The sequence below is a fragment of the Poeciliopsis prolifica genome, unplaced genomic scaffold (assembly GCF_027474105.1).
Source record: "Poeciliopsis prolifica strain line A6 unplaced genomic scaffold, Auburn_PproV2 SCAFFOLD039, whole genome shotgun sequence".
In the NCBI taxonomy this organism is placed as follows: domain Eukaryota; kingdom Metazoa; phylum Chordata; class Actinopteri; order Cyprinodontiformes; family Poeciliidae; genus Poeciliopsis; species Poeciliopsis prolifica.
Genome location: NW_026562414.1, coordinates 5,814,960 through 5,840,549, shown reverse-complemented (window position 1 = coordinate 5,840,549; position 25,590 = coordinate 5,814,960). Strand labels below are relative to the sequence as shown.

Below are 25,590 nucleotides of genomic sequence, written 5' to 3'. Positions count from 1 at the left end.
TGCATCTCAATTATACTTTTGGTGTTTGAGTTTTTTGTGACCAAATAAATGCTCAAAACATTTTATCATTTTATCTGACTAATTAAAAGATTTGATTAAAAAAAGGGGAACAACTTGTGTCATCAGTGAAGATAAAAATAATTTTTTGTTCAAAATCAGTGGAGAAAAATACACATCTGTTCAGATGTTTAATGATGAAACGAAACACAAATAACTTTAAATATTTATTCACATTATAACACAAAAACTCATTTTGTAGTGAATGTTTCAACATTTTACTCACAGCCGACACTTTGATCTGTAAATGTCCGTCTGTTGCTTCTGAAGGTTTTGTTGCTTTTGTTTTTACACACAAAAGTCAGATCAGTGAATATTTGCACCAATGTATATTTTTCAAAAGATACTTTCATGCATAAAACATAAAAAATAACAAACATCAAATCCTTCTGAGAAAACAAAATCAAAGAACTTTAATTCTGTTTATTTGAAACACAATTTGAGTAAAATAACCACTCATGAAAATAATCTCACTAGTTTATTGCTGAAAATATAAAATTTATCATTACTGGCTTTAAGGCAAAGTTATTTTCAAACTTTCTAAGTAGGCTTTGTTGTTGTAAAATAAAAATGAAGGGAAAAAAAGAGCAGAGTTTAAATCTAAAGTGTTAAAGTTTCAAAAGAGACTTTAAATAAAAACTTAAATATGAATCAAGTGTCATTGTTACCAAATTATTTGTCTCTGGTGCCTGAATTTAAAAAACACACCTTATTTTGAGAAAAATATATACAAGTATAAATTAATGCAGCCAGTCAGACAGCAACAACAGAAATGAACAAAAACTGCAAATATACTGAAAACATTAAAGCTCCAAGATGGTCTCAAACCTAAACATCATTTTTATGAAACACATGTAACTTCTTATCTGTTTTTGAGAAAAATGTTACTTTAAAGGAAAATACACTTCTATAATGTCTTCCACTGTTTGAATGTGGCTCCATTTCACTTTATATCTGTTATTTTCTGAAGCCTGGATGTGATTTTCTAAAACAAACCAGTGAAATGTGAAGCTGCTCACCTTTAATTTTAACCTGCTTACTTGGTCAAGTGATGAGAAAAAGCACCAAAGTTAATGGTAGCAATAAAACATTAATGCTCAAAATTAAAATGGAATACATATTTACGACATTTTACAGCTAAACACCATTTCTTACATCATTTCTTACTGCTTTTTTTCGGCTCGCAGTTGGAAAAATGCCAACAAACATTTTTTGTCTGAGGTTTAAGATCAATAAATGCTCATTCCTCTGCAGATGAAGAACTAACAACGAAATAAAAAGAATAAAACAAAAACGTGAAGGCAAAGTATTGTGATAAAATGTATCAACATGCATAAAAAGTCAACTCACCTTAACAAAATCAAATATGAATTTAAAACCTGTAATATTTTCAAGCTTCAACTAAGTTTACATCAGATTGCACTGATGTCTGTCCTTCCATCGCTGACAGTAAATCTACGGTAATAATTAAATAAAAATACAACATATCTGCAGCTGTACAATATAAATACTGTGTGTTAATGTAAATAACACAAATATAAGCTGCAAACACAACATTTACAACAAGCAAGAAGGTTGACACCTGGCTTCCAGGTGTGATTTAAGGCCACAGCGGCAAACGCATTCACTGTAGTCGGGCAAGTCCTGTAAAGAACTGAGACCAGAGTTTCCTTGAACCCATTTTAGATTTGGACTCAAAAGTTTTCGACAAACCTGAGGGTTAAATGCATCAAGGCGAACCAAAACAAGATGTTCAGCATACATAAAATAATACTTCCCACTCCAACTGTCTGACTTTCTGAGGAAGTTTAAGCAAACTGCTAACTGTCAATCTCAAAAATAAGAAAGAACTGCTGCTTTGGAAAACTTGTCAAAAATGTCCACATTGTCCAAGAATCTCACTGTAGAGGTTTTGGTAATTCTGCAGTGGATCTCTGGTATTTATGGGTTAGGGACCAAAGTCACAAACAAGCAGCAAAATCACTTGAGCCCCCTCTTATTACTCCTATAACTGCATATTTTTCATTGTTCAAACACCAAACACACTTTAATACTTATTAATATGCACAGAGGAAAATGTCTTAGCATTTATCCAGTTTCCTTTATCTCCGGTCAGCCAGTCATGCCAAGAAAATTAAACGGCACGTCTCTGGATCGGCTGCTTTGTGAACGACCAGTAGAATTGTGCCAAAATATTTCAGCTTCCCAACCTGCATTTTCTTTCAAATATGTTAGAAATGCAGAAAGAAATAAATTCTTGAATCTGTGAATTTTCTGTGAATAGTTTGGAGTTTCTCAGAAAACTCTAAATTGTCGGAGATCCACTGTTTTAGATGACATAAATTCTCTGCAGGTTTACAAAACTAAACTCTGTATTTTAATAGTTTTCTCCACTTTGTTCATATTGTTGACATTTCAAAAAGATCAGCTAGCGCATAATTTGGCACAGCTTCGCCGCACTTCAGTCTCACATGTCAAACTGCTTTATTTAGTCCCTTTGCAGCAGTACCCTGGACTATTCTGTCACATAAATAAACTATTTAACTTCAACATTTGTTGATGATAATCATGTGCACAGAACCATGAGGAGTGAAACATCGTGGGAGGAGAGACTCCCTTTTGGTTCCTTTACAGTAGCATAGTTTTCTATTCAATAAGACAACAGAAGGAAATGTCTGGCGGCGCTCAGTAAGTCATAAAACCATAACGGTGAACTTGTTGCTGAGTCGCGTCACCAGAACCGAGAAGAATCGAGGTAAAACAACGACAGCGTATCAGGCCCGGTTCACAGGCTAAGAAAACTACATTCATTCACTGTGTCGCTTCAGTTGGTCACGTCTAAGTTGTCCTGCAGTTTCCCCGTCCCCAAACGCCTCACGTTAAAACTCCTGCAGCTTCTCCACTCTAAGCTACGGAGGCCTGAAGGTGCCACAATTTAATAAAAACATTGAGGTAATAAAATATGGATTTTACAAAATAATTAAGTGTATTTTTGATGCATAATAGAAATATAACTATTTCAAGGTTATATTTTAACTAAAGTATTCATGATGAACATAGTTATGTACATTTAATTCTTCATCTCCAATTTTACTGATAACATATATAAATAACTACCCATTTTCTTGATATTAAAGTTTATTTTGACACGCACTGTTAAGCAGAAATCTCCTCATTACCCAGTTCTAATTCCACATATTTAAATTGCACTACTTTTCATTTTTGCTATAATTTGTTTTGTACAGTAATGTACAACACTTTTGTTTTTCTAGTTTAGTTTTTGTCTTTAATATACTCTTTAATTTTTGTTTTTATATGTGCCTTTGTTTGTAAAACCAAACTTTTGCGTCGCAGTTGGGTCTTACTTGATAGCATAAAAAAGGAAGGAATTGGCTTGTTTTCTGGGATTTAAACTATATAAAAGGAGAAATGCCTGTGATTTAAATATTTAAAGGTTAAACCAGGACAACTTCCTGTTCTCTGATAGAGAGCCTCTCAGTTTTTATTACCATGCAGCTGCATTTTACTGCCGGATGTTTGGAGACGGGCATGCTGCTGGGATGAAAGTGGGAGCCTCTGGGTTTGGAGTCTTCACTGTTAGCATGCTAATCTCTTGCACCCACAGGTGATCTGTGATGAACAGGGGCAGTGCAGGTCACTGCTGTGACATTTAGTAATGGAGCACAAAAAGGTAAAAACTGTCAGCTTTGAAATTCCTTGTGGTTAAAATTATATAAAAAAAAACAAAAGGACTGATTGGAAATTTATTTTGTATCTGCAAAGAAAGTCTTAAACTTAGTCACAATGGATTGCAGTAAAAGTATAACTGTGGGTGCAAAAGAGTGGGAGCATTTCAGAAGCGTCCCCAGCAGCTCAACCACTGAATAAATCAGTAACTTGAAATAAAATCTATCTGTTTTCTTGCCTGTGTCTGAATCGCAGACAGAGGAAGTCACAGAGTTGGAGATCTGTCCGTCAGTCAGGTCAGTGGCCCGCTGCTCTGGCTGCTCTCTGCTTCTCCAGCATGGACCGCACAGCAGGGGACAACATGGCGGGAGACATGGCCGGGGTGAAAGGTCGTAAAGGATAGTAAGCGTGTTTTCCTGGGAAATAGATGCACTGGAAGAATTTCTGACCTGGAAAGAAAAGAAGGCGAGATGCTGTGAGCGTGTTTTAATCAGTTCAAGCATGAAGACATAAACATAAATATAAAATCTAAATGAATTACAAAACATGTAAATTACGTCAAAATGAAATTAGTGCTTGATGGTTGCAATCTCTCTACGGCAGACATAATTTGAAATGAAGTTAGTGCTTTATCATTAGCTTCCACCATGTTGGTGCAATACTTCAGCATTAAACTAATAATAATGTTTATGATGTTTACAATTTAGGGTCAGCACAACTAACTTGCAGTTGGCAGCGCCCACAATTATTGAGTACTGTTGATCTTTTAATTTGAATTAAATTACAGAAGCAGATCTTACTCTGTTTCTTCTTTTCTATCTTCTCTGTAACATTGTCTTCAGTCTCAGGCTCCTCTGCAAGAAGTCAAACATAATAAACTCAGATTGAGGAATTATGTGTTCATCATTATGCATTATGCACACAGTGACCGTCTGCAAGCTTATAAGCAGAAAAAATAGAAAAGGTGAATTTCCCCCCCTCCCAACAATATTTTGCCTTTTTAATCTTATTCTAAAGTTCAACTTTTTAAAAATTACGTTGCTTATTCAAAAACTTTTTACAGTGAAGATAAAAAGAAACACTGACACTTGGAGATCTTATAAATTACTGACAACTTGCTGATTTGTTTAAAAATCTTTCTTTTAAAGCGAATTTAATAAAACTTGTTGGAAAGTTTGACCATGGAAAAAATATTTAAAACAAAAATAATAAATTTAAGAAACCTTTTTGCATCTCATGTTTATTTTTCCATGTTTATTTATTTGTATAGTTGTCATTTCCACCAGTCAGCCAGAGGTTATAAACTTTAAGCTATAAACAGCAAAGAGCAAAACCAGGAGAAATACAAGACTTCCTGAAGTAAAACCTAACTTTAAGTCAAAATAAAAAATACATCAATATCTAATTATTGTGAGTTATTATTTTGAGCAGTTTAGTATCTGAAATCGTTTGATAATATGAAAGTTTTTACCTACTATGGAAAGACTTAAAATCGCACAGCAATTTGTAAATATCTTTTCAATTCTATGAAAACTAAAATATAATGTTAATACACAGATATGAAAAATATGCATATATCAAATAATTCAAATTATTGGGTAACTTTGATTAAGGCAGTTTTAAGAAAAAGCGTAAATGTCTTCACTGGTACTCTGATCCTACCTTTCCACACCACTAAAGTACTTCCTGGAGTTGCTTTTAAAGTACCACAGATTCTGTTTTTTTTATCACCCTAAATCAAACGGGTGTAGAAAACAGGAGGAGCTCTGTTAGAAATTAGAGAAGTGTGGGGACACTCTGGGCGGTGTTGGAAATCCACTGAATGACTCATTATGAACAGGAGACTAATCAGTTTTGGCTCTTAGGTTTAATCTGATGCTGTAAAACATTAATCTCTTCAAATAATTCAAGACCCTTAAAGATGTGGATAATCTCGTCTCAGTTAAATAATCTCATTAAACTCTTTTACTGTGCTGTCATTAGCTGTAGCATCTCCTCATACTGGTTCAGTCAGTGGAAATAAGGTGAGAACATAATTTATACCTCAGACCTTACAGGAACAGCGTCTTCCCCATTCGCTAGTAACAAAGCACACACATAAAATTATTGCTGTCAAAAATAAAAATAACTCCCACCCTGCTGAATTAGTCATAGAGATAAATGTTAAAATCACTAAATTGAATCAATATATTCTGGATGATATTTTTGGTTTTATTGAAGCGATTTAATGAGCATCATAACAGGTACAATTTTATTATATTACCGTTATCCTTCCAAGTTTTGTGGGTTTTTTCAGCCATTTTATTGTGAATTTATCAAATGGAAGTCCCTAAATCTGTCCCTAGACAAAAATAGGGTTACATAGGAAGACTGGAAGATGCACATGACTGTAAAGTGCCAAACAAACCCGAATTATCACCCATCAGTATTTATAGATGCTACGAAGTTTGGTTTGATTGAAACATGGTGCTATGCATTAAGGCCCAAAACATCTCAACTTTATCCAGAGTGACAAGCAATAGTCATACTTACGAGTTTTCGGTGGCTGTTTGACTTTATCTAGAGTTTGAGAAAAGATGCTGATCAGTTTAAAGTCAGGATTTCAGAGGAATTGTCTATTTTCTGACTTCATACCTTCAGCTTCTTTGGCTGCTTTCTTTTCAGCCTTTGCAGCTTTTTCTGTAACAGAAAGAAAAGGCCCAATTATCCTGCAAAACACATCACCATCATATTTTACACTCCCTCTGTGTTGCACCTCACAGCACATCCTCAATTAGTTTTATCTGGCAGAAAACAACTTTAATCACATAATCCATACACCTTTTTACGAGCCAGTTCTCTCTGAGACGTCAAAATAAACACATAAAAATACCAATAATCTGGTGAGAAATGTGAGATTCGAATCATAACAATTTGTATTTGTTCATTAAACGGTCACTGGTTTGTTTCTTAGAATATATTATGTATGAGTTACTATGCTGGAGATAAATATTTGTGTTTCATCCTGATTGCGCCTGATGCAGCTATCGAGATATGTCCTTTTTAACAGACAAACCCACACACCGCTCGTTCTCCTACAGTTGGACGTTGTTTTGAAATCTGCACATTATTATCCTGAGTGGGAATTTTCTGGAAGTCTTTTCTGACCGTTTCCTCCCACTCTCACATATTCTGTCTAATTATTCCTCTTTTCCATTTCATGTGTTCAGCCTGTTAACATTACTGAACTCTGCTGGCTTCCCATCTCTTCTCGGCATCATTTGAGGATTCAGTTATTGTGACTGAAGTGAGGTCAAAGGCATTTCATCCTGCCCACTCTCAGCTTTAAAACCGAAACACATTTTATTATACAATACAAATTAAGCTGCTATTTCTAATAAATTTAAAGCACAAAATCCACGGCTACTTTGGAAGGACACATATGAGAAAGCTAATGTTTTTGCTAAAAATAATGAGCAGAGCTTAAGTTTCAGAAACAAACAATGTAGTTTGTATTAAAAGGGTAAGTTTATACTTATATTTACTTGAATGTGAATACATCTGAAATAAACTAAACTAACTCTGTTCTCATTAGTTTGACCATGAACTCCTCTGAATATTAAGTTTTCTTACAGCCAAACATCAAAAATCTCACCACCTTTAACTGGATGATCAGCAGAAAACAAATTGGGGTGATGCAACCACCTAGTCAAAGTCCAGAAATCAACCTGATTAAAATGTTTTGGTGAAATTTCCAGTTAACTTTTCTAAAATAAATATCTTTAACCTCAATGAAGTTAGATAATGTTATAAAGTTTATTCTGGAGAAAAATCATCCAGAATGAATGAATGAAAAAAACTGATCAACTACTGAGAGTTATGGATGCTAAAGACGACAAGGCTAAAGACGACGATGCTAAAGACGACGATGCTAATGACGACGATGCTAATGACGACGATGCTAATGACGACGATGCTAATGACGACGATTCAGTCGACTGAATGCTAAAGACGATTCAGTCGTACGATTCAGACAGAACTTTAAGTATTTCATCTGTTTAATAAATAATAATGACATGAAATCTGTGATGCCATTTTCTATTATTGAACTTTTATGTAAGAAATTTCAGAGACAAGATTCTATTTGTGTTCTTTTATGGAAAATATACAGATGAAAAACAATGGTTAGCTTTCCTAGAAGATCATTTATAGAACCACTGAGCACAGTAAAGTGTGTTATGTTCAACCTGCCTTGGTTTTGTTGAAGTTACCTGATTTAAAGGAAACTCTGATTGGTTTCTTTGGCTCAGCTCTAGCGGTCACGTTTGTCCTCCTGTCAGCTTCCAGCCTCGTCCTCAGTCTCAGAGGCTGTGGACGTGATTCTGGTTCTGTCCAATGCAACACATTTTATTCATTTATACAAAAGTAAACCATTGGCATCTGCATCAGAATTTGAAACTGGAAAAGTTTTAAATTCAGTTAGAAACTTGGTCCAACTCAATTACTTAAAAAAACATGAACCATTAGGAAAGGTTTGCAGAGTTCATGCATCATCAGAATTGTACCTTTCTTATCTTTGGATGCTTTGACTTTGCTCTTGACAGCCAGCGCTCCGGAGGGGAACAGAAACAATTAGTTTCTAATCAACAATCATCTCTCTTGTCACTGCAGTGAATGATGACTGACTTTGTGCATATTAATTTGAGTCGGTGCGTGTTGTTACCTGTCCTCTTAGACACTGATTTCCTCTTCTGTTGTACAGCTGCAGGCTCTAACATAATGAGCAAATTGTGGGGATTAGCTTTAAAAAAAATCATGTTTCAGTGTCACTGCAGAGATTTTCTTTAGGCTGCATCTCAATTCATTTAGTAATGACAACCCAGACTAAGCCAGACTCGGTCAGCTAACCTTTGCTTGATTTGGTTTTCTCTCTTGCAGGCCTCTCTATGGACGGAAAACAAAAAAAAGCCAAATAACAACAGAAAACAAGAGCATGCAGCTAATCAATTAATTAATATTTAATGTACCTTTTTTAGCTTCAGTTGGAAGTTTTGATTTCACCTTTGTGGGCCTCTCTAGACAGAAGTGATAAAATTTGACCCAAAAAGCAACATTTTTGAAAGCAAACAGCCTGATAATTCAGTTAATATCAGCTTTACCTTTTTTAGCTTCAGCTGGAAGTTTGGATTTCTCCTTTGGAAACTTCTCTGTAGATGAAACAGTAAATTTGAAATGCGAAACATTTTTAAAAATATTTAGATTATCAATTTTCTAAGCATATACTTCACCTTTTTTAGCCTCAGCAGAAAGTTTGGTTTTCTCTTTTTTTGGAGCTTTATCTAAAGAAACAAACATTTGTGTTTATTTTAGTTTCTATGTAATTTATTCCATAGCATTTATTATAATGGAATAGTTTTCAGTCATAAAGTCACTGCGTTAAGCGAAGCTAAACAGGAAATGCTTCTTTCTGTTTTGTCCTTTTTCACTCAGAGAGAATAATTGCAGTAAAATGACCTCAGAAAACAAATTGTGCCTATTTAATGCACGCAGACACTTTGTGCCACTATATTACAGTTATCACATGCTGTAGCTGCAGTTAATTTCAGGAAACATCCCACTGATTCAGTGAATTAAAGCAAAAGAACATCCAGTACCTTTTACTGAATCAGCAACCTTAGTTTTTTTCTTTGCAGCTGAGAAAACACAATAAAATGCATAATTACTGTTCACAGCTGAAATTAGGAGAAAAATGTTGATGTCTACAAATTTAACTCATTAAATAGTTTGTACCTTTCTTCACTGAGGGAGCTTTTCTCACAACTTTCTCTGGTTCTAAAAGAAAAACAAATATCCTTTTTTATCATTCAGTATGGTTCAATATTTAAAACTGTTTTTAACTGGAACTATATTAACTTTATGTATCGTGTTTCTCTTTGTGTAATCATGTCTTTTTTCAGATTTTTGCCGTTTTTAACCCATTTCCATAGTAACTAATCATCTTCATGGTCTTCCTCACCCTGGTCTTCAGCTTCTGCCAGCGGAGCTTCAGCAGCTGGAGTCGGTGCCTCAGGCTCCACCGGTGGCTCAGGTTGTGGAGCCTCTGGCTGTTCTGGTTGTACTGGTGGAGAAGGTTCTGCAGGAGGTGGCATTACAGGTTGCACTGGTGGCTGATATGGCTGATGGAGAGCATAGAGCGGCTGCATTAGTGGAGGAGGAGCCTGCTGATACAGAGGCTGTGATGGAGGAGCTGGAGGGTGAACGGTCACAATCGGAGCAGAGGGAGCTAGAAAAAAAACAAAAGCTGTTCATGACCTCACTGCATACTAAATATTCGATCAGAGTCGATCCCACATCAGCGTGAATACCTGACATGGTTGGAGGAGGGTACGGATTGTCTGTGACGATGTGATGAACTGGAGAACGCAGACAATTTCAGCAAACAGACGGCTTACTTAATTATGATGCAACCAATCTTTTACAGATTTTTAAGCATTTCATGTATGTTATTATTAGAGGGTGACCTACCGTACCATCCTGGGGGGGCCGGGCAATAAACTGGAGCAGGTCTGCAGGGACTGACTGGAGCAAAAATTAAATGCATATTAAAGTTTCCTATCTGGAGTCCAATAGACAGGACAGAAGTTAACATGACTTTTAAGTTACTTTTTGTGTGTGTGTATCTTAAACTGTCCAAATACATCGCCTAATGTCTTTTAACACATGCTGCCAAATATAAGTCAAAAACACATCTTATGTCCATATGTATTTAGTATGTTTAAAAATCAATTTATATGACTTGTATAAAGATCAGATGCTTAACTAGCTTAATAATCATGCTTTGTTTATCAATCTGGTTTTAATTGTAGATAATGAAACATAACTGTAGTAATGTTGCAAGAAATGTTTGAGGCTGAGTGAGCTTTAAAATGCTAACTGCTGACTTTCAAAATTCCAAATTTGAAATGTAAACATTATTTTATTTTCCTTATGTTTGCTTTAGTTGACCGAACAATTATTTTTTATTTATTTATTCATGCACTGTGCATTGCCAGCTCCATTTCAACAGGAGGTTGTTTCACAAACCAGGACAGCGGATTAATCCGGGACTTTCCGGATATCCTGGCACCGAACAGTGGCGGTTACTGGTTACCATGGTGATTTAGCCGCTGTAGCTAGCCTTACCCAGAGCGCGGTTAGCTAGTCCTGTTTAGGCCGCTATTTGTCGATCATAAACCAATGTTTTTTTTACTCAATGATTGCCACACAATATTTAAAACATAATTATTTGTATCATAAATACCTTTTGCTTTTGTCAAGGGGCTGCGAACAACAAAATACATTTTATAATCCGCGGTGCAACTTCTTTCTTTCTTTTGACTGCCGTTAAGCTGCCGTTGCGCTAACAACTAAATAGGAAGTTGACGCTTCAAAATAAAAGCATCACAACCAAACAGGAAGTTAAAACTAATTAAGGGTTTAAGTCAGAACAAGTCAGTTGTACATTGTAGTCAACCTTTACCAGATACTGGAAAATGTTCCTATGTTTAATCTTGACCTGTTTTCATGTTTGTTCTTTATAAACATTGATAAAATATCCAACAAAAAACAAGCACACCTACTGCATCAAAACTTCCACTGGTTTTTGAGTTTACAGTTGTTCTTTTGAGGAAATGGCAGTAAGTCCTTGAACGATGTGATTATGAAGTTTTTCAGTTAAGAGCAGGGGTTTGCAAATGTCTTCAGGATACTTAAGCTTTTAATAAGGATTAGAAAATCAACAAAGTAAAAAGAAAAAAAACAAAATCTGTAGTCACAAAAATAGAAAAATGTAATTTGTGTATTTTCTTAACTTGGTATATTAATTAGAAAAAAAAAGAGAAAAACAGAATTTAATTTTAACTGTTTACCTTCCTGTGCAGACTCTGTGGTCTCTTCTTGTTGCTTGGTCTCCATCACTGGTGATACAAAAATAATCAAATTAAGGGGAAAAATAATAATATCTTTTGTAATAATGGTGTGTATTGGACTTGCTTACCTTTTTTTGACATCTTGCTCTTTTGTTTTATCTTAGCTTTATGAAATAAAGTTCGTATTAATATTTTTATCAACTGATTAAAATAATGTCACTGCTGTGTGGCGGCAGTTTATCGATAAGTGTGCATGAATGCTGAGACGTTTATATTCTCTGGATACCTTTCAAAAGAGGAGCTAATCTTCGGATTCTCCGGGCTTTTGGCTCCAGAGCTGGAAATCTAGGAAGAGCTGGTTCAAACATCGGAGCGCAGTTCAAGTAATTATGTCTACACAATACATATATAATACTGTTTGGTATTACCTTGTCGTCTTGGCTTTTCATCTGTCTTCTTCACAGCTTCCTGTTCTTAAAGTAAAAGACAAATAAATGAACAAGAAAAATTGATTTTCAACATACTTTTCAATACATCATAATAATTCCTTCTAGTCGTGAACTTTTATAAATTAGAAAACTATTATATTTGTTGTACTTGGAAAGATTTGGTTGTTTATGAAAACAAAAAATATTATTTTTTTAGAATTACCTTTTTTCCTTCGCACAGCCGACACCCTTCTGGGAGCATCTAACAGATAAATACTAAATTAAAATCCTAAAAATATCAAAAAATAGAGTTTTTTTTAATACCGATATTCAAATATATTCATACTTCTTGAACTTTTTCTAATGTTTTTAAAAATTTTGTCATTATACAATCACAAATTTCAATGTATTTTATTTTCTTTCTTTCTGTTTTAGTTCATCCATCATGTTCATTTTCATTGTTTGGTTTTGTTTTATTAGATTACTATTTCTTTCTGTTTATTTTTTATTTTAGGTTAGGGTTCCTTTCTCCTTTATTTTTTTCTTTGTTTATATTTCACCTCACCGTCAGTCTACCGTTCGGCTGCATCCACTCACCTATGATTAGCTCTTCTGTCTCTTGTGTCATTTCCACATTTCCTTCTGGGTATCTAAGCTCTTCAGTTCTCATCAGCTGAGTTTCAGTTATAAATGCATGTTTGGTTTTGTACATGAATTAACCAGGAATACAAACAAACCTCTTTTGTCTGCAGTCTTGGTAACTCTCTCTTTTGTTTTTGCAGAATGTAGGCAGGGACACTCTGAAAATCACAAAGGTCTAAAATTAAAGTTACATGAATAACAAATGAGGTAAAAACTCCCCTCCTCACACTCAGTTTCTAACCTGCTGGTTCCTCCTCTGGCTCAGCCACAGGTTTGATCACGTCCACTGAGGCCTTTTCTTCATCGCCGTCCTCATCGTACTCCTCTTCCTTATCTTCGGATTTGTCGATGGATTTCTGAGGCTTAGAAACAGATTCTTCTTCATCTTCCTCCTCAGGAGCAGCAGGCTGGCTGGTCTCTGATGGAACAGAACAAACCCGAACACTTACACAGTTATAAAAAAACAAACAAAAAAACTGAGATCTTCTTAAGAGCCATCAGAAGTTCTGGTGCTGTAAAATTACCAGAACTGTAAAGTTATTTAAAATATGAATCGTATGTTTTTATTTGGGTCTTTTTCTCTCATTCAGTGATTACGTTGCTCTTATTTTACAAATCTATAATAAAAACACAGTTTTTTTATGTAATTTATAGCTGATAATTACCAGCTTCTTCTGTTTCATCTTCCTCCACCTTGTCTTCATCATCTCCAGCCTCATCATCATCTACAGCAGTCTTTGCTGCCTCCTCCTGGCCAGTGGTCGCTGCTGCAATGGCGGCTTCATTTATAAAGCACATTAGTCATTAAATTGAGTTACTAAAATGAGTCATTTTAGATACTATAAATTATCAAATGTCCACATATTTATTTAATGACTGAATTAAATATGTTAAACATTTAGTTATTTCCCTTCTTTGATTTTAAACACAAAAAATTCAATCTATTTTTATTTATTTATTGTCATTACTGTTTTTCCAAAATGGCTCTGATTGGATTAGAGGAAGCTCATAACTGTATCAGGGCTAAATTCTTACTAGTTTGGTGCTGATTTAATAAACATCAACAAATCCATAACCTCTATTTTTTAGGCTTCAAGTAATGTTAGTCAGGTTGACACTTGTAGTTGCAGAAACTTATTGGTGATCCTCAATAAACTAGAGGATTGTCAATAAGTTTATTTCAGTTATTCAAGTTTATTCTATGGAAAAAGGATTTCTTAAACAAACTGATCATTTTCAACCATTTATTTCTATCAGTTTTGATGATTATGGCTTACAGCCAATGAAAATAAATAGTTTCTCAGGAGAAACTAAAAAAGGAGGAAAACTAGTTTGCATACTGCTGCATGAGCTGCATGATAAGGAAAAGTTGAGTGGAAGAAAAAAGTGTACCATGGAGCAATAGCCATAACTGCAGCACATTTAAAAGGTTAAACCCAACAAGGTGTGGATTTATCACTTTGGTGTCATGCAACATTATAATTTTTTAAAGTTATATCAGAAAACATAAATGAATAAACACTTTGAATTTATTTTTGTTTTTTAATTCTACAAATTTCAGTGTTTATATTTCATTGCTGTCATTTTGTGAAGTTTTTTTCCTAAAACTTTAAATCTTTGGTCAAACTTTTGAATATTTTGGATTAAAAAAGGGAGGAAATGAAAGTTTAACCTCACCTGACAACAGGACGTCATCGAGCCCATCATCGTCTTCCTCGTCTTCGTCTTCCTCGTCTTCATCTTCCTCATCTTCATCCTCACCTTCGTCATCCTCGGCTTCATCAATGTCTTCCTCGGTGCCAACCAATGTTTCTATCACTTCTTTCTCCTCTTCATCATCGAAGCTCGTCTCAACATCGTCTTCCTCCGTTTCATCTTCATCATCGCTCAGAGAGTCCTCATCAAGATCTTCATCAAGATCTTCATCATCGTCGTCGTTGTCATCTTCGTCACCCAACACTCCACTGTCTGAGCTGACTAAAGGAAGAACGTCCACCTCTTCTTCTTCCTCTTCCTCTTCCTCTTCCTCTGCTACTTCTATTTCTTCCTCCTGTAAAGGTTTGACAAGATCTTCATCTTCATCAACCTCAAGGTCAATGAGGTCGTCCTTATCAAGGTCTTCATCTTTACCTTCATCTTCATCATCTGCGAACAGTTCAGAGGAAGCCACAGAGACGTCGTCTGATTGGTCCAGATCATCTTCATCTTCCTCAGAAGCCTTTATGTCATCATCATCATCATCATCGACAGGTGGTAGAGGAGGAAGATCTTCCTCATCTTTAAGATCTTCGTCACTAGAAAGTGCTATGTGAGGAAGATCTAAATCCAAGTCTTCCTCAGTGTCCTCTGCGATGACATCATCACTGTCTGACGTCGCTGCTAGTAGGTCATCTTCATCATCTTCCTCACTGGACAGAAGTGCCGAGTCACTGATTTCTGAGGAATCCACAAACGCATCGTCACTGCTGTCATCCTCATGTTCTTCATCTTTAACATCATCATCATCAAGCAGCGGCGTGTCTTCATCGCTGTCTATGACGACAACGGGAACGTCGGAATCAGGAGACGCCTCCTCCTCTTCATCAGCAGCTTCATCAGAGGCCTCCTCCTCTTCATCAGCAGCTTCATCAGAGGCCTCCTCCTCTTCATCAGCAGCTACAGCTTCTTCTTCATCCTCCTCTTCATCAGCAGCTGCAGCTTCTTCTTCATCCTCCTCTTCATCAGCAGCTGCAGCTTTTTCTTCATCCTCCTCTTCATCAACAGCTGCAGCTTCTTCATCAGCAGCTTCTTCTTCATCCTCCTCTTCATCAACAGCTGCAGCTTCTTCATCAGCAGCTTCCTCTTCATCCTCCTCTTCATCATCAGCTGCAGCTTCTTCTTCATCCTCCTCTTCATCAACAGCTGCAGCTTCTTCATCAGCAGCTTCTTCTTCATCCTCCTCTTCATCAACAGCTGCAGCTTCTTCTTCATCCTCCTCTTCATCAGCAGCTGCAGCTTCTTCATCAGCAGCTTCTTCTTCATCCTCCTCTTCATCAGCAGCTGCAGCCTCCTCTTCATCAACAGCTACAGCTTCTTCATCAGCAGCTTCCTCTTCATCCTCCTCTTCATCAACAGCTGCAGCTTCTTCATCAGCAGCTTCTTCTTCATCCTCCTCTTCATCAACAGCTGCAGCTTCTTCATCAGCAGCTTCTTCATCCTCCTCTTCATCAACAGCTGCAGCTTCTTCATCAGCAGCTTCCTCTTCATCCTCCTCTTCATCAGCAGCTGCAGCTTCTTCTTCAGCCTCCTCTTCATCAGCAACTGCAGCCTCCTCTTCATCAGCAGCTGCAGCTTCTTCTTCATCCTCCTCTTCATCAGCAGCTGCAGCTTCTTCTTCATCCTCCTCTTCATCAGCAGCTGCAGCTTCTGCCTTCACTTCTTTTTCATCTTCTTCTCCTGCCTCCTCTTCATCATTCTCAGCCTCTACTGCAGCAGATGGAGGAGCTTCATCATCTTCATTCTCTTCAGGTTCTCCAACTTCCTCCAGTTCAGCTCCTTCATCCTCCTCTTCCTCTCCTTCCTCCTCCTTTTCCTCCTCCTTCTCTTGGACGTCTCCTTCCAGCTCCTCTTCCTCAACTTCTTCAGATTCTAGTGCTTCTTCTTCCTCTTTCTCACCTTCTTCTTCTGCTTCCTCATCTTCTGCTAACTCTTCTTCCTCCTCCTCTTCTTCTTCAACTTCTTCAGTGCTTACTTCTTCCTCTTCCTCATCTGCTTCTTCCTCCTCTTCCTCTTCTTCTGCTTCCTCATCTTCAGCTAACTCTTCATCCTCCTCATATTCATACTCCTCCTCATCATAATCCTCTTCATATTCCCCTTCATCATACTCCTCCTCTTCCTCCTCTATTTCATCTTCATACTCCTGGTCCTCAGAGGCCTCTTCATCCTCTTCTTCCTCCTCTTCCTCCCCCTCAGAGGCCTCTTCTTCCTCTTCCTTTGCTGCTTCTTCTGCCTTTTCTAATTTTGTCTGAACTTGCATTCCTATAACTGTAAAAATGCATAAGGTATAATAATAACAATAATAATAATAATAATAATAATAATAATAATAATAATCAAGTCCATATTACGATATTTAACTGATGTGCCATTATAACAACAACAAAAACAAGTGAAACAAATGCAGAAATTTGATGGAAGTTTGTATTATGTATTTAATTTAGGTGCTTCTTGTATCAGTGCAGGTATTTCAGATGTTTGCTTATGCAGATAGAATGAGAAACACATTCAGGGAACATACCTTTACTTCTTGCCGGTAAAAATTCTCCTACAAAAGCAAATAAAACATTTTAAAAGTCAATCGAGAAACAGGAACAATGAAGTCAAAGGGTTGATACTTTTTCAATCTAAGTAATTGGAACATTTTGGAGGGAGATATTAAGTGTCTAGTTAATAATGACCAAGGATGAAAAAACACAACTATTAAAAGAAAGTAGAAGAAGAAAAATCTCCTGTTTTTATCTCCGTTAGTTGTTATGGCAAAATCCAAACTTCACCCAAAAAACTCAAGTACCTTTTGGTTTCTTACTCTTCACCTGACCTTCCTCCTCCTCCTCCTCCTCCTCATCCAACCATCTTGACTCTTTGAAATGGTTCATAAATAAAAGAAGCTTAGATGTAAAAGTTATGTGTATTAAATCAGAGGTTCCCAGCCCCAATTTGACCTGCTAAATGTGTAGTGTCTCCAAACTTATACTTGCTGCAAATCAAATTATATAAACACAAGTCAAAAACTCATGCATGGCTTACAGCCTTCTGCTGTCATGTTGTAATTGTTTTATTAGCATTTTTTGTATAAATTATTCAAGCTACAAGTTGTTTCATTGTATTTTCGTTGGGATCATCTGGGATCCAAACATTTGGATCCCAGATGTGAAGTTTTTCCTGTAATTCTCCAACTTTATTAGATTTCAATTTCAAGAAGCTAACTCCAATTTTAATCTTAATTTTGCTACATTTCACTGCTTTCTAGAAGCTAAAGATTAGATTAGGGTGATGGCAGGGAGGCCTTCCAGACAAAAAGATGTAGAGTGCATTTCCAAAAATAAATTATAAATTGATGAAAACGTGAAAAAATCTGCTAATTTCTGAAATACCATAAAAAGGTTTATGAATTATAAATTCCATTTATAATTTGCCACATTCCATTTTGCAATAAAACTTTACAAAAACATATATTCATATTGTGATTGCATAAAATGTATTTTAAATTCCAAAATCTGCTGCTAATTCCCTGTTCCTAATTCCCAGAAGCCAAATTTTACCTTCTGTGTTCATTTGTTTGTGTGAAGCACAAACAAATGAAAATCTACCTGCTTGACTCAGGATTAAGAATGAATGACTCGCTATGAAGTTGCCGAAGTACAAACCTTTTTTCCTCACTGCATACAGCATTCCTGCAGAGGAAGATAAAAAATATGTACCTGGATAAGAAAACATTTTTTTTCAAACATGCTTGAATAATATAAAATATGGTTCCTATTTTTATTAAAATGCAATGTGTAATTTGTGTGTTGAAGAACTCGGTGTACCTTCTTCTTCGTCTGGAGCAATGAGGTTCGCAGCGAAACTGAACATGGCGCTAATAATGTTTGTTGATTCGTCCACAGCATCGTTCACCACCTTGACAGGATCTGAACCGAACTTACTGAGGCCTCCTGGTGGAGCACAGACGTCAACAAGGCAAAGGACACAAAGATTTCAGCTTATATTCATCAATATTGTAACTAAACTCAATCATTTCAAACAATCAGAGTTTCTGTATAAGCAATGTTTCCTTCAAGACAGACAGTTCCACTTTGAGCGGTTAAACTGAAAGTGGGGCAGCAAGAACTGTTAAGAAATGGATCCTAAAAAGTCATGGGAGGTAAGGGTAACCCATCTTCCAGTTTAACCTCCTCAGGACGCATTCCAACATAATGCTGCATAAAGAAGCATTTCAGAAATCCTTCAAGTCCTCAGCCATCAGCTTCAGTCAGAAACTGCTTTGTATGTAGCAGGGATTTCAGAGGAGCTTGATTAACCCAATCAGGAATCAATAATCAATGTGACTAATAGGAATCAAGCTCACCTGCAGTTCAATTATTTCAAAAACCCAGAGTTTCTTTTTTCAGATCAAACTTCATTCATGAGTTTTGTGAATATTTGAACCAGAAAAGTTCAGAAAATAAACATGAGAAAACAATGCAGACAAGAGCATTTAAAAATAATCTTCATATGACTGGACATATTTATTCAGTAGTTTGCCAACTTACAAACTAATGAACAGTCAATAATTAGTGTGCTATTATTGTAGTTGAAAAATCTGTTCCCCTCCTCACCTGTGGTGGCGCTGCACACAAAACAAGACAAAACAAGACACTGAGGAGCTGCCTGATTCACAAAATGAAAATAAAAGTGGACTGGGGTCATTTCAGCGGTTGTTGGATTTATTTTTTTCTCTAGCAAAATGACAACATTTCTCACACTAGCTTTAGGCTCTAACTAACATTTGTTTTGATTGCATTTACCTAGAATGCCTTGCACTACAGTCTGCTTCCTTCTTTTGGAACGGTTTCATTCTGTCTCTCTAAATTAAAACTCAACACCACAATAACTAGAGACTGTTCATTTTTTTGTAGGTGAGCAAATGCACAAAATCAGGACAGAATCAAATATTCATTTCTTCCGCTGAAGCTAAACATCCAGAATGCAGCTAAAGCCCAGAAACTGCTTGTAAATGCATCTTCTATTAAAAACAGAGGGACTAATCTGTGTGCAGCTTTGTTTTATTGTGACATGAAGCCATTAGTAGTTTTAGAAGAAGCATTAGGGATCTGCTAAGTTAGCTGCGGGTGAGAAGTCTTGCCTCTGCGCCCTGAACTCTTTAAAACCTTCCTGATCCCAGCAGGAGGCCGATCTGGTTGGATGAAAAACAGTGACGATGAGTAAAAACGTTTAGTGAGAAAGGAAACCAACATGATGGTTTTACAAACATTATTATTGATGTGTACATTAATTTGCTTTGTGCTGTCAGTGTGAATTAAAATGAAATGAAACAACTAAAATCAGTTTCTTGTGAGTCTTTCTGTTAGAGATGAATAAAATTTTCAATAGTAGTGTTAGAATAGAAAACCCTGTTATAATGCAATTATTCAAATAGTATGATTTGAATATTATTCATTTATTATTCTAATGTAATAAACAATGATGAGAGGTTACACAGCCTGATTTAATGGCTTTAATTTGATAAAATTGAGAAAAAAAATTCCAGGTGAATTATTCCTGCAAATATTAAAATTGCCAGCTTCTCCCTGAAGTTAGCAAGAAATTAAGGATACTCTATAAAACATATAATAAAGACTGAAAGAGATTTATTTCTTCCTTCATACCCAAATGAAATAAGTTTTCACATAATTCCAAACATTAATGCTCATAGGTAAATGCAATAATTGTTTTTATCCAGTTTTTTAAATTGCTTTAATCTCACCTGAAGTGCAAAACAACACAGAGTTTAGTTTGTGACTAAAGGTGAAGTCAAACTGGAAACAAAAATAACTAAATCTAAGAATTAAAATAATGGATGAACCACAGAGCATCAAATTTATTCAATAAGTTCAACGTCATAATTCACCAAATATTCACCATTCTTCTTCTACCTGCAATGGTCTTATAGTCGGCCACATCAAACATGATAATGAACACGCATGTCCAGGTGATGATTAGGGCCAGAACCAGGATCCAGGCCAGAGGGGAGCTGAACGTAGAGTACAGGTCGTCTGTGAACGCTTTCTTCGACGACCGGAGAGTCGTTGAGCCGGAGTCTCCGGCCTTCCCGTCAATGACCATGGTGGTTGTCACTGACGATCGAGCTGAAGAAAACAAATAGTCACATCAAAAAATAAACATAATATCAAAAATATCTGCTGGATCACATGGGACAAAAAGTAGGAAAAAAAATCTAGCAATGATTTTATTCTCTTTTATTTTGTTCCCTGTTGTGATGAAGGTCATATAAATCATGATGCAGAAACTATTTTATACAATTCAGGATGTTATTAACTGTTTAAGCTAAATTTGAATAAACAGAGACTCTAAACAAAAAGAAGAAAGCATCTCTTAAGGATCAGACCTTGATGTTTGAACATTTTAGTTTTATTTGTGCTTCTGGTTTATAATCACTTTGTTATTATTTAGTTAGGTCTTTCATTTTAGTTTATTCTTTCTGTTAGTTTATATATTTGTTTCCTTAGATTAGTGCTTCTTTCTGTTTACTATTGAAGTCAAGTTTAGTTATTTTTCCATGAAGTTTTCTCCTCTTTACTTGTGACTCATCATTTCCCTCAGTCTGCCATTCTGCTCCCCTTCCCAGCTGTTCCTTATTCCCTCATTAATCTCTGCCTGCTCCCTTCACCAGCTGCATCTACTCACCTGTGATTAGCTCTCCTGGTTCTCATGTCATCAAAAAAGTAAATTATGAGAACATAATTGAAATAATAATAGAATAAAGATGTAGCATGAGAATACTGTACGTTATAAGTGTAATACTTTATGCTATACTTTATGAGAATAATGTTGTACCAGAATAAACCTATAATATTTCAATAATAAAGTCAGAAAATAAAGCAGTAATATTTCCAAAATAAAGTCTCAACATTACAAGAGTGAAGTCAAAATAATGCAGGAATAAATTAATAACGTATTCTCAGAATAAAGTCAGAATACTTGGATTATTAAAACAATATAAGTAGAATAAAATCTCCATATTACGAGAATCATGTCACAATAAAATAACTTTATTCTTGTAATATTATGGCTTTATCCTCTGAATTTTATTATTTTTATTTTCTTAGCCTGGCTTGAATACTCCGTCATTTGAATGAGTTTTTATTTTTTTATAATCCTGGTTTTGCAGACTTCCTGCATTCTGCATTGAGCTTTACTTTAATTCACATTTGCTTCTAGCTGTAATTTCTTTTGTTTTGGTTTTCTTTGTTTTGTTTTTCTAATTCGGGGGGAAAAGAGTAAGAGAGCAATAATGAGGCAGTTGTGGTTTCGCTCTGTGGTTTTCACCAGTTAGACATCCTTAATTTGCATTTTCGTTCCTAAAAAATGGCTCCTGGCTTCGTGGCGGGATCCCAATCAGCCGTTTACACTGCTGTGTGTCTGTCAGACGAGCTGAAGCCACCTGTTGACTCTCCTCAGCTCACTGCTGGCGGCGACTGCAAGCTTCTTCATTACTGCTGACTAAGAAAGCTTAGCAGCTCTGAGCACAAACCACAATCCAGCCTCTGCTCCCATTCGACCGGGATGGAGTCTGGACACCAGCTACAGGATGGCAGCAATCCTCCCGCAATCAATAAATTAATCAATTATTGAGCTTTATTTTGTAAATAAAACGACACAAACACATATAAAACTATAAATAAGATATTAAGAAATGTTCATAACCTGATGGTGAAGACTAATGAGAGGAATCTAAAAGTTTCTGTCTGAACTTTGCCAACTTTAAGATGCATCACAAGGGACAAAGATCCAAAAACATGTTAATCTGTTAAAAAAGTCGGTTTCTAAGTACTTTAGATGTCACTGGAGTTTTCACTTCAACAAATACTGATATGCTCTGATCTCCATGTCAACTCACAATCTGTTGGTACCCAAACGTTTCACAGCTGGAAGTATTTCTTTGGTCCTAAAGTCTCGTTGAACTCGATGCATTTACGAAAATTATAGTGAGCAAAAGTTTATGGAAACTATGTCAGACCTTGATCTTTTTATTTACTCAGATTAAACTCCAACTTCAACCAGATACTTTTGTCATAAGTAATAATGACGTGTTGAATATCCTTGGTGTACAAAGCAAACATAACAGATTGTGTTTTTGTAAGAAAAATAAATATTTATTCAGACTCCTACATCCTTTTGCTATTTTTGCATCACCGACTCAAATGTCCAGCAATTCGGAGTTGATTCCAACAGACTTCTTGGTGTTGGATTATGTATTGTTTTAAAAAATATTGTCTAATCTTATCTTCTTTCAAAGACACTGCATAATATTTGTAAGGTTCTTCAGATGAAAATATCAGGATCATGGATTGTTTGAGTTTTTTTATGTTTGGTTCTTCCTTTGGTTTGTCGTTCTTTTGTATTTTGTCATTTTTCTCTTTGCTTATCGACTCCCTGCTCCCTTCTTGCCGTCTCTCTCTCCCTCAGTCTGCCTGCCTGGTCTCCCCTCACAGCTGAACCTTGTTTACAATCAGCCATGTGTTCGCTATCCAGCAATCAAGCTCCTTCGTACTAAAGCTGCTCATTTTCTTCCAGTCTCTGTTGGTGTCAAGGTTTTGCCCTCATACTGCTGTATTTGTGTCTTTTTATTAATAGTATAAATCTCATCATTTTTGGGTTTTTCTATAACCACGGCAGAAAATGCTGTAAGGCATGTTTCAATGTCATGATCAGTATGATTGGTTGCTTTATTGACATATATAGTTAAAGATGCTGATATTTATTTACCTTGAACTTCTTTTGAGGAAATTTTGAGCTTTCAGAAATGGCCTTCCTGAAATCAATGCTTTTGTTTTCAGATGACCTCTCAACCTCTGACCTTTTCATGCAAGCTTGGCTAAGCACCAGTTTCTGAAACCTGCTTTAAAAGGCTTGTTCAGTCATCCTCACATGAATCCTCTAGTTTACAGCTAATCTGTCTCCATCTATGGTTCCTACAATCTTACCAGGTATCAGTCATAGCCCACTAAGATTGTCTGCAGTGTTGTCAAAGTAAACCTGAGGAAATGATCAAATATTCCTATAAATACAACAAAATGCATTGCTATAAAACCTAATAATTGGTTTATCTATTTATATCAATATTATTAATCTAGTCTGGGATGAAATATTAGGTTTATTATGTTCTGTCAGTCTTTGATTTTCACCAAAAAATTGATCTATTAACTCTTTGAAACTGTTCAGAGTTACAAACTTCATATATTTAAGAGTTTTTGTCATGGGGATATGAGGAAGAAACATTTCAGTGCATGTTAATTTACAGATTCTGTTCAAATTTAATCAGTTATCTGGAAGCACAATTTATTAAGATACATTTTTAAAGAAACAAGATTCAAGCTCTATAGCTGCAAGTCTGCAAAGTCAGTCATTTTCCATCTGAAATTAAAAATTCAGCAGTAAAATCTTTAAATTTCAACATTTAATCCAATCTAATGAAAGCCATTATTTTTGCAGTTTTATAACATTTATGGCAAAAAAATAAATTTAAATGCTTCTTGACTCAAAGTTATCCTCAGTGATGTAGTTCATCACCAAGATCCAATTAGTTATTTTTAATCACACAGACATAATAGAATCATCTGATTTAGTAATGAAATTGGAAACTTCTCATATGTTGGCATTTGTGGGAGGAATTCAGAGTAAATTTTGAATTTAAGTTTTCAATGAGCCTGACTTCCTGTGTGCTATGATTGGATAAAGTAGAGAAATTAATTTTCAAACAGAAACACTTCAGCCATGTTTTATGATCACATTTCTTCTCTAAAGCGTGTTGTCAAAGCTTCACAGTGAACTTTAGTGAAACAATTAAAACTGAAAAAGTAATTAAAGAAATACTTTCATAATATTTAACAAGATTGATGAGTAGATTAAACGTCTCACTGCTGAACATGTACTTCTTAATTTTTGGACCTTTTTTGACCATTAAATAAATGTGCTCACTCAAAAGTTTCCCATTTATTTATTTATGACGGTATCTTAAGGCTTATTGCACAAATTTGAGATCTGCAAACAGACGTGAGCTGTGGTTTCAAAACGAAGTTTAATCCCAGACATTGACTCAATCTGGTAAAATAAGAAAAAGTAAAGTCATGCAGTATCAGGTGACATGACTATTGGCGACAGTGTTGATAGTGACCGAGTCCTGCATAAGAGCTGCCAGCTGCTTATTCCTAAAACACTTTTTAAATTGAATAATTTAAAACATTTTTGTCATGTGAGCCAAAATTGTTGAACTAAAAATACTTAGAGATCAAGAAAGTAACAACATATAAACTAAAATTAATAATGTTGTTGATCTAAAACTTAAGAAGTTTGAAAGTTGGTGGTATTAAAAGAAAGAGATTTATTATTAAAATCCTCTTAGGCTCAATTAAACAAATTTGTTCTCAGTTATAAGAACAGAAATTGTCACTTTCTTTCCATTTGCTTTCTATATTTAACCAAACTTATTAAATTATCTAAAGGTTGATTTGGACTTCTCAGTAAAAGTCTCTGAATAAACCTGGTTCTAATTGTTATAAAAGCTTGGATATAAAAAATAAATAAATACTTTTGCTGTACTTAACATTATGTTCATCAATAATTTTACCCTGATTAAAAATCTAAAGTTTAATAAATAAGTTTGTATCAGTCTCGAAGTGCAGTTGGGGCCACAAATGGCCCCTGCGCCACAGTTTGGACACCGATAGTTTAATTTATAAACAACAAAACTTTTGCCAGAGCAAATTACAGAAGGTAGATTTTTCAAACTGAGATGAAACTTTACCTTCAGCTGCTTCTGTCATACTTGCAGGATTAAAATCCTTGTGAAAAGGAAATCCTTCAGCAGATTATGTTTCCATGAAGACACAACACTGGGATTTCCTCTGAACGATTTAATCCTACCACGTCTTCCAGTGGGAAAAACTCTTAAGCCAAGACTCTTCTTTGTAAATTAGAACTTTGTTTCTTTTATCAAAAAGTCCAAATATTTTCTAATGTTGGTCTTTAATGCTACAGGAGAGGAAAAGGCTGGAGAGGCAGAGTGACGGAGACCAAGTTTAGACAGTTTTTGCCCTTTGGCAGGTTGGGCCTGGGATTGCAGATACAGC

General features: G+C 35.6%; 1 protein-coding gene across 3 annotated transcripts; it reads right to left on the bottom strand.

Moving 5' to 3' along the window:
- Positions 1-211: 211 nt before the first annotated feature.
- Positions 212-25,590, bottom strand: LOC129375255 (probable serine/threonine-protein kinase kinX). Of its 3 annotated transcripts, XM_055054212.1 has the most exons (32): positions 25,266-25,590; positions 20,374-20,586; positions 19,584-19,634; positions 18,268-18,393; positions 18,106-18,132; positions 16,977-17,003; positions 15,336-16,723; positions 14,378-15,302; positions 13,366-13,479; positions 12,942-13,118; positions 12,796-12,858; positions 12,282-12,320; positions 12,059-12,103; positions 11,917-11,985; positions 11,759-11,794; positions 11,631-11,678; positions 10,249-10,302; positions 10,089-10,136; positions 9,740-10,006; positions 9,514-9,555; positions 9,378-9,416; positions 9,012-9,062; positions 8,883-8,930; positions 8,751-8,798; positions 8,632-8,667; positions 8,447-8,494; positions 8,289-8,333; positions 7,995-8,111; positions 6,379-6,423; positions 6,277-6,303; positions 4,545-4,598; positions 212-4,193 (listed from the first exon to the last, which is right to left on the bottom strand). In XM_055054212.1, the coding sequence occupies exons 1-32, from the start codon at positions 25,282-25,284 to the stop codon at positions 4,042-4,044; spliced, it is 4,488 nt and encodes a 1,495-aa protein (XP_054910187.1). In that variant the 5' UTR covers positions 25,285-25,590; the 3' UTR covers positions 212-4,041. The 3 variants fall into 3 exon arrangements, with proteins under 3 accessions (XP_054910187.1, XP_054910186.1, XP_054910188.1); XM_055054211.1 differs by having other exon boundaries at positions 14,378-16,723; XM_055054213.1 differs by lacking the exon at positions 19,584-19,634 and having other exon boundaries at positions 14,378-16,723; positions 25,266-25,589.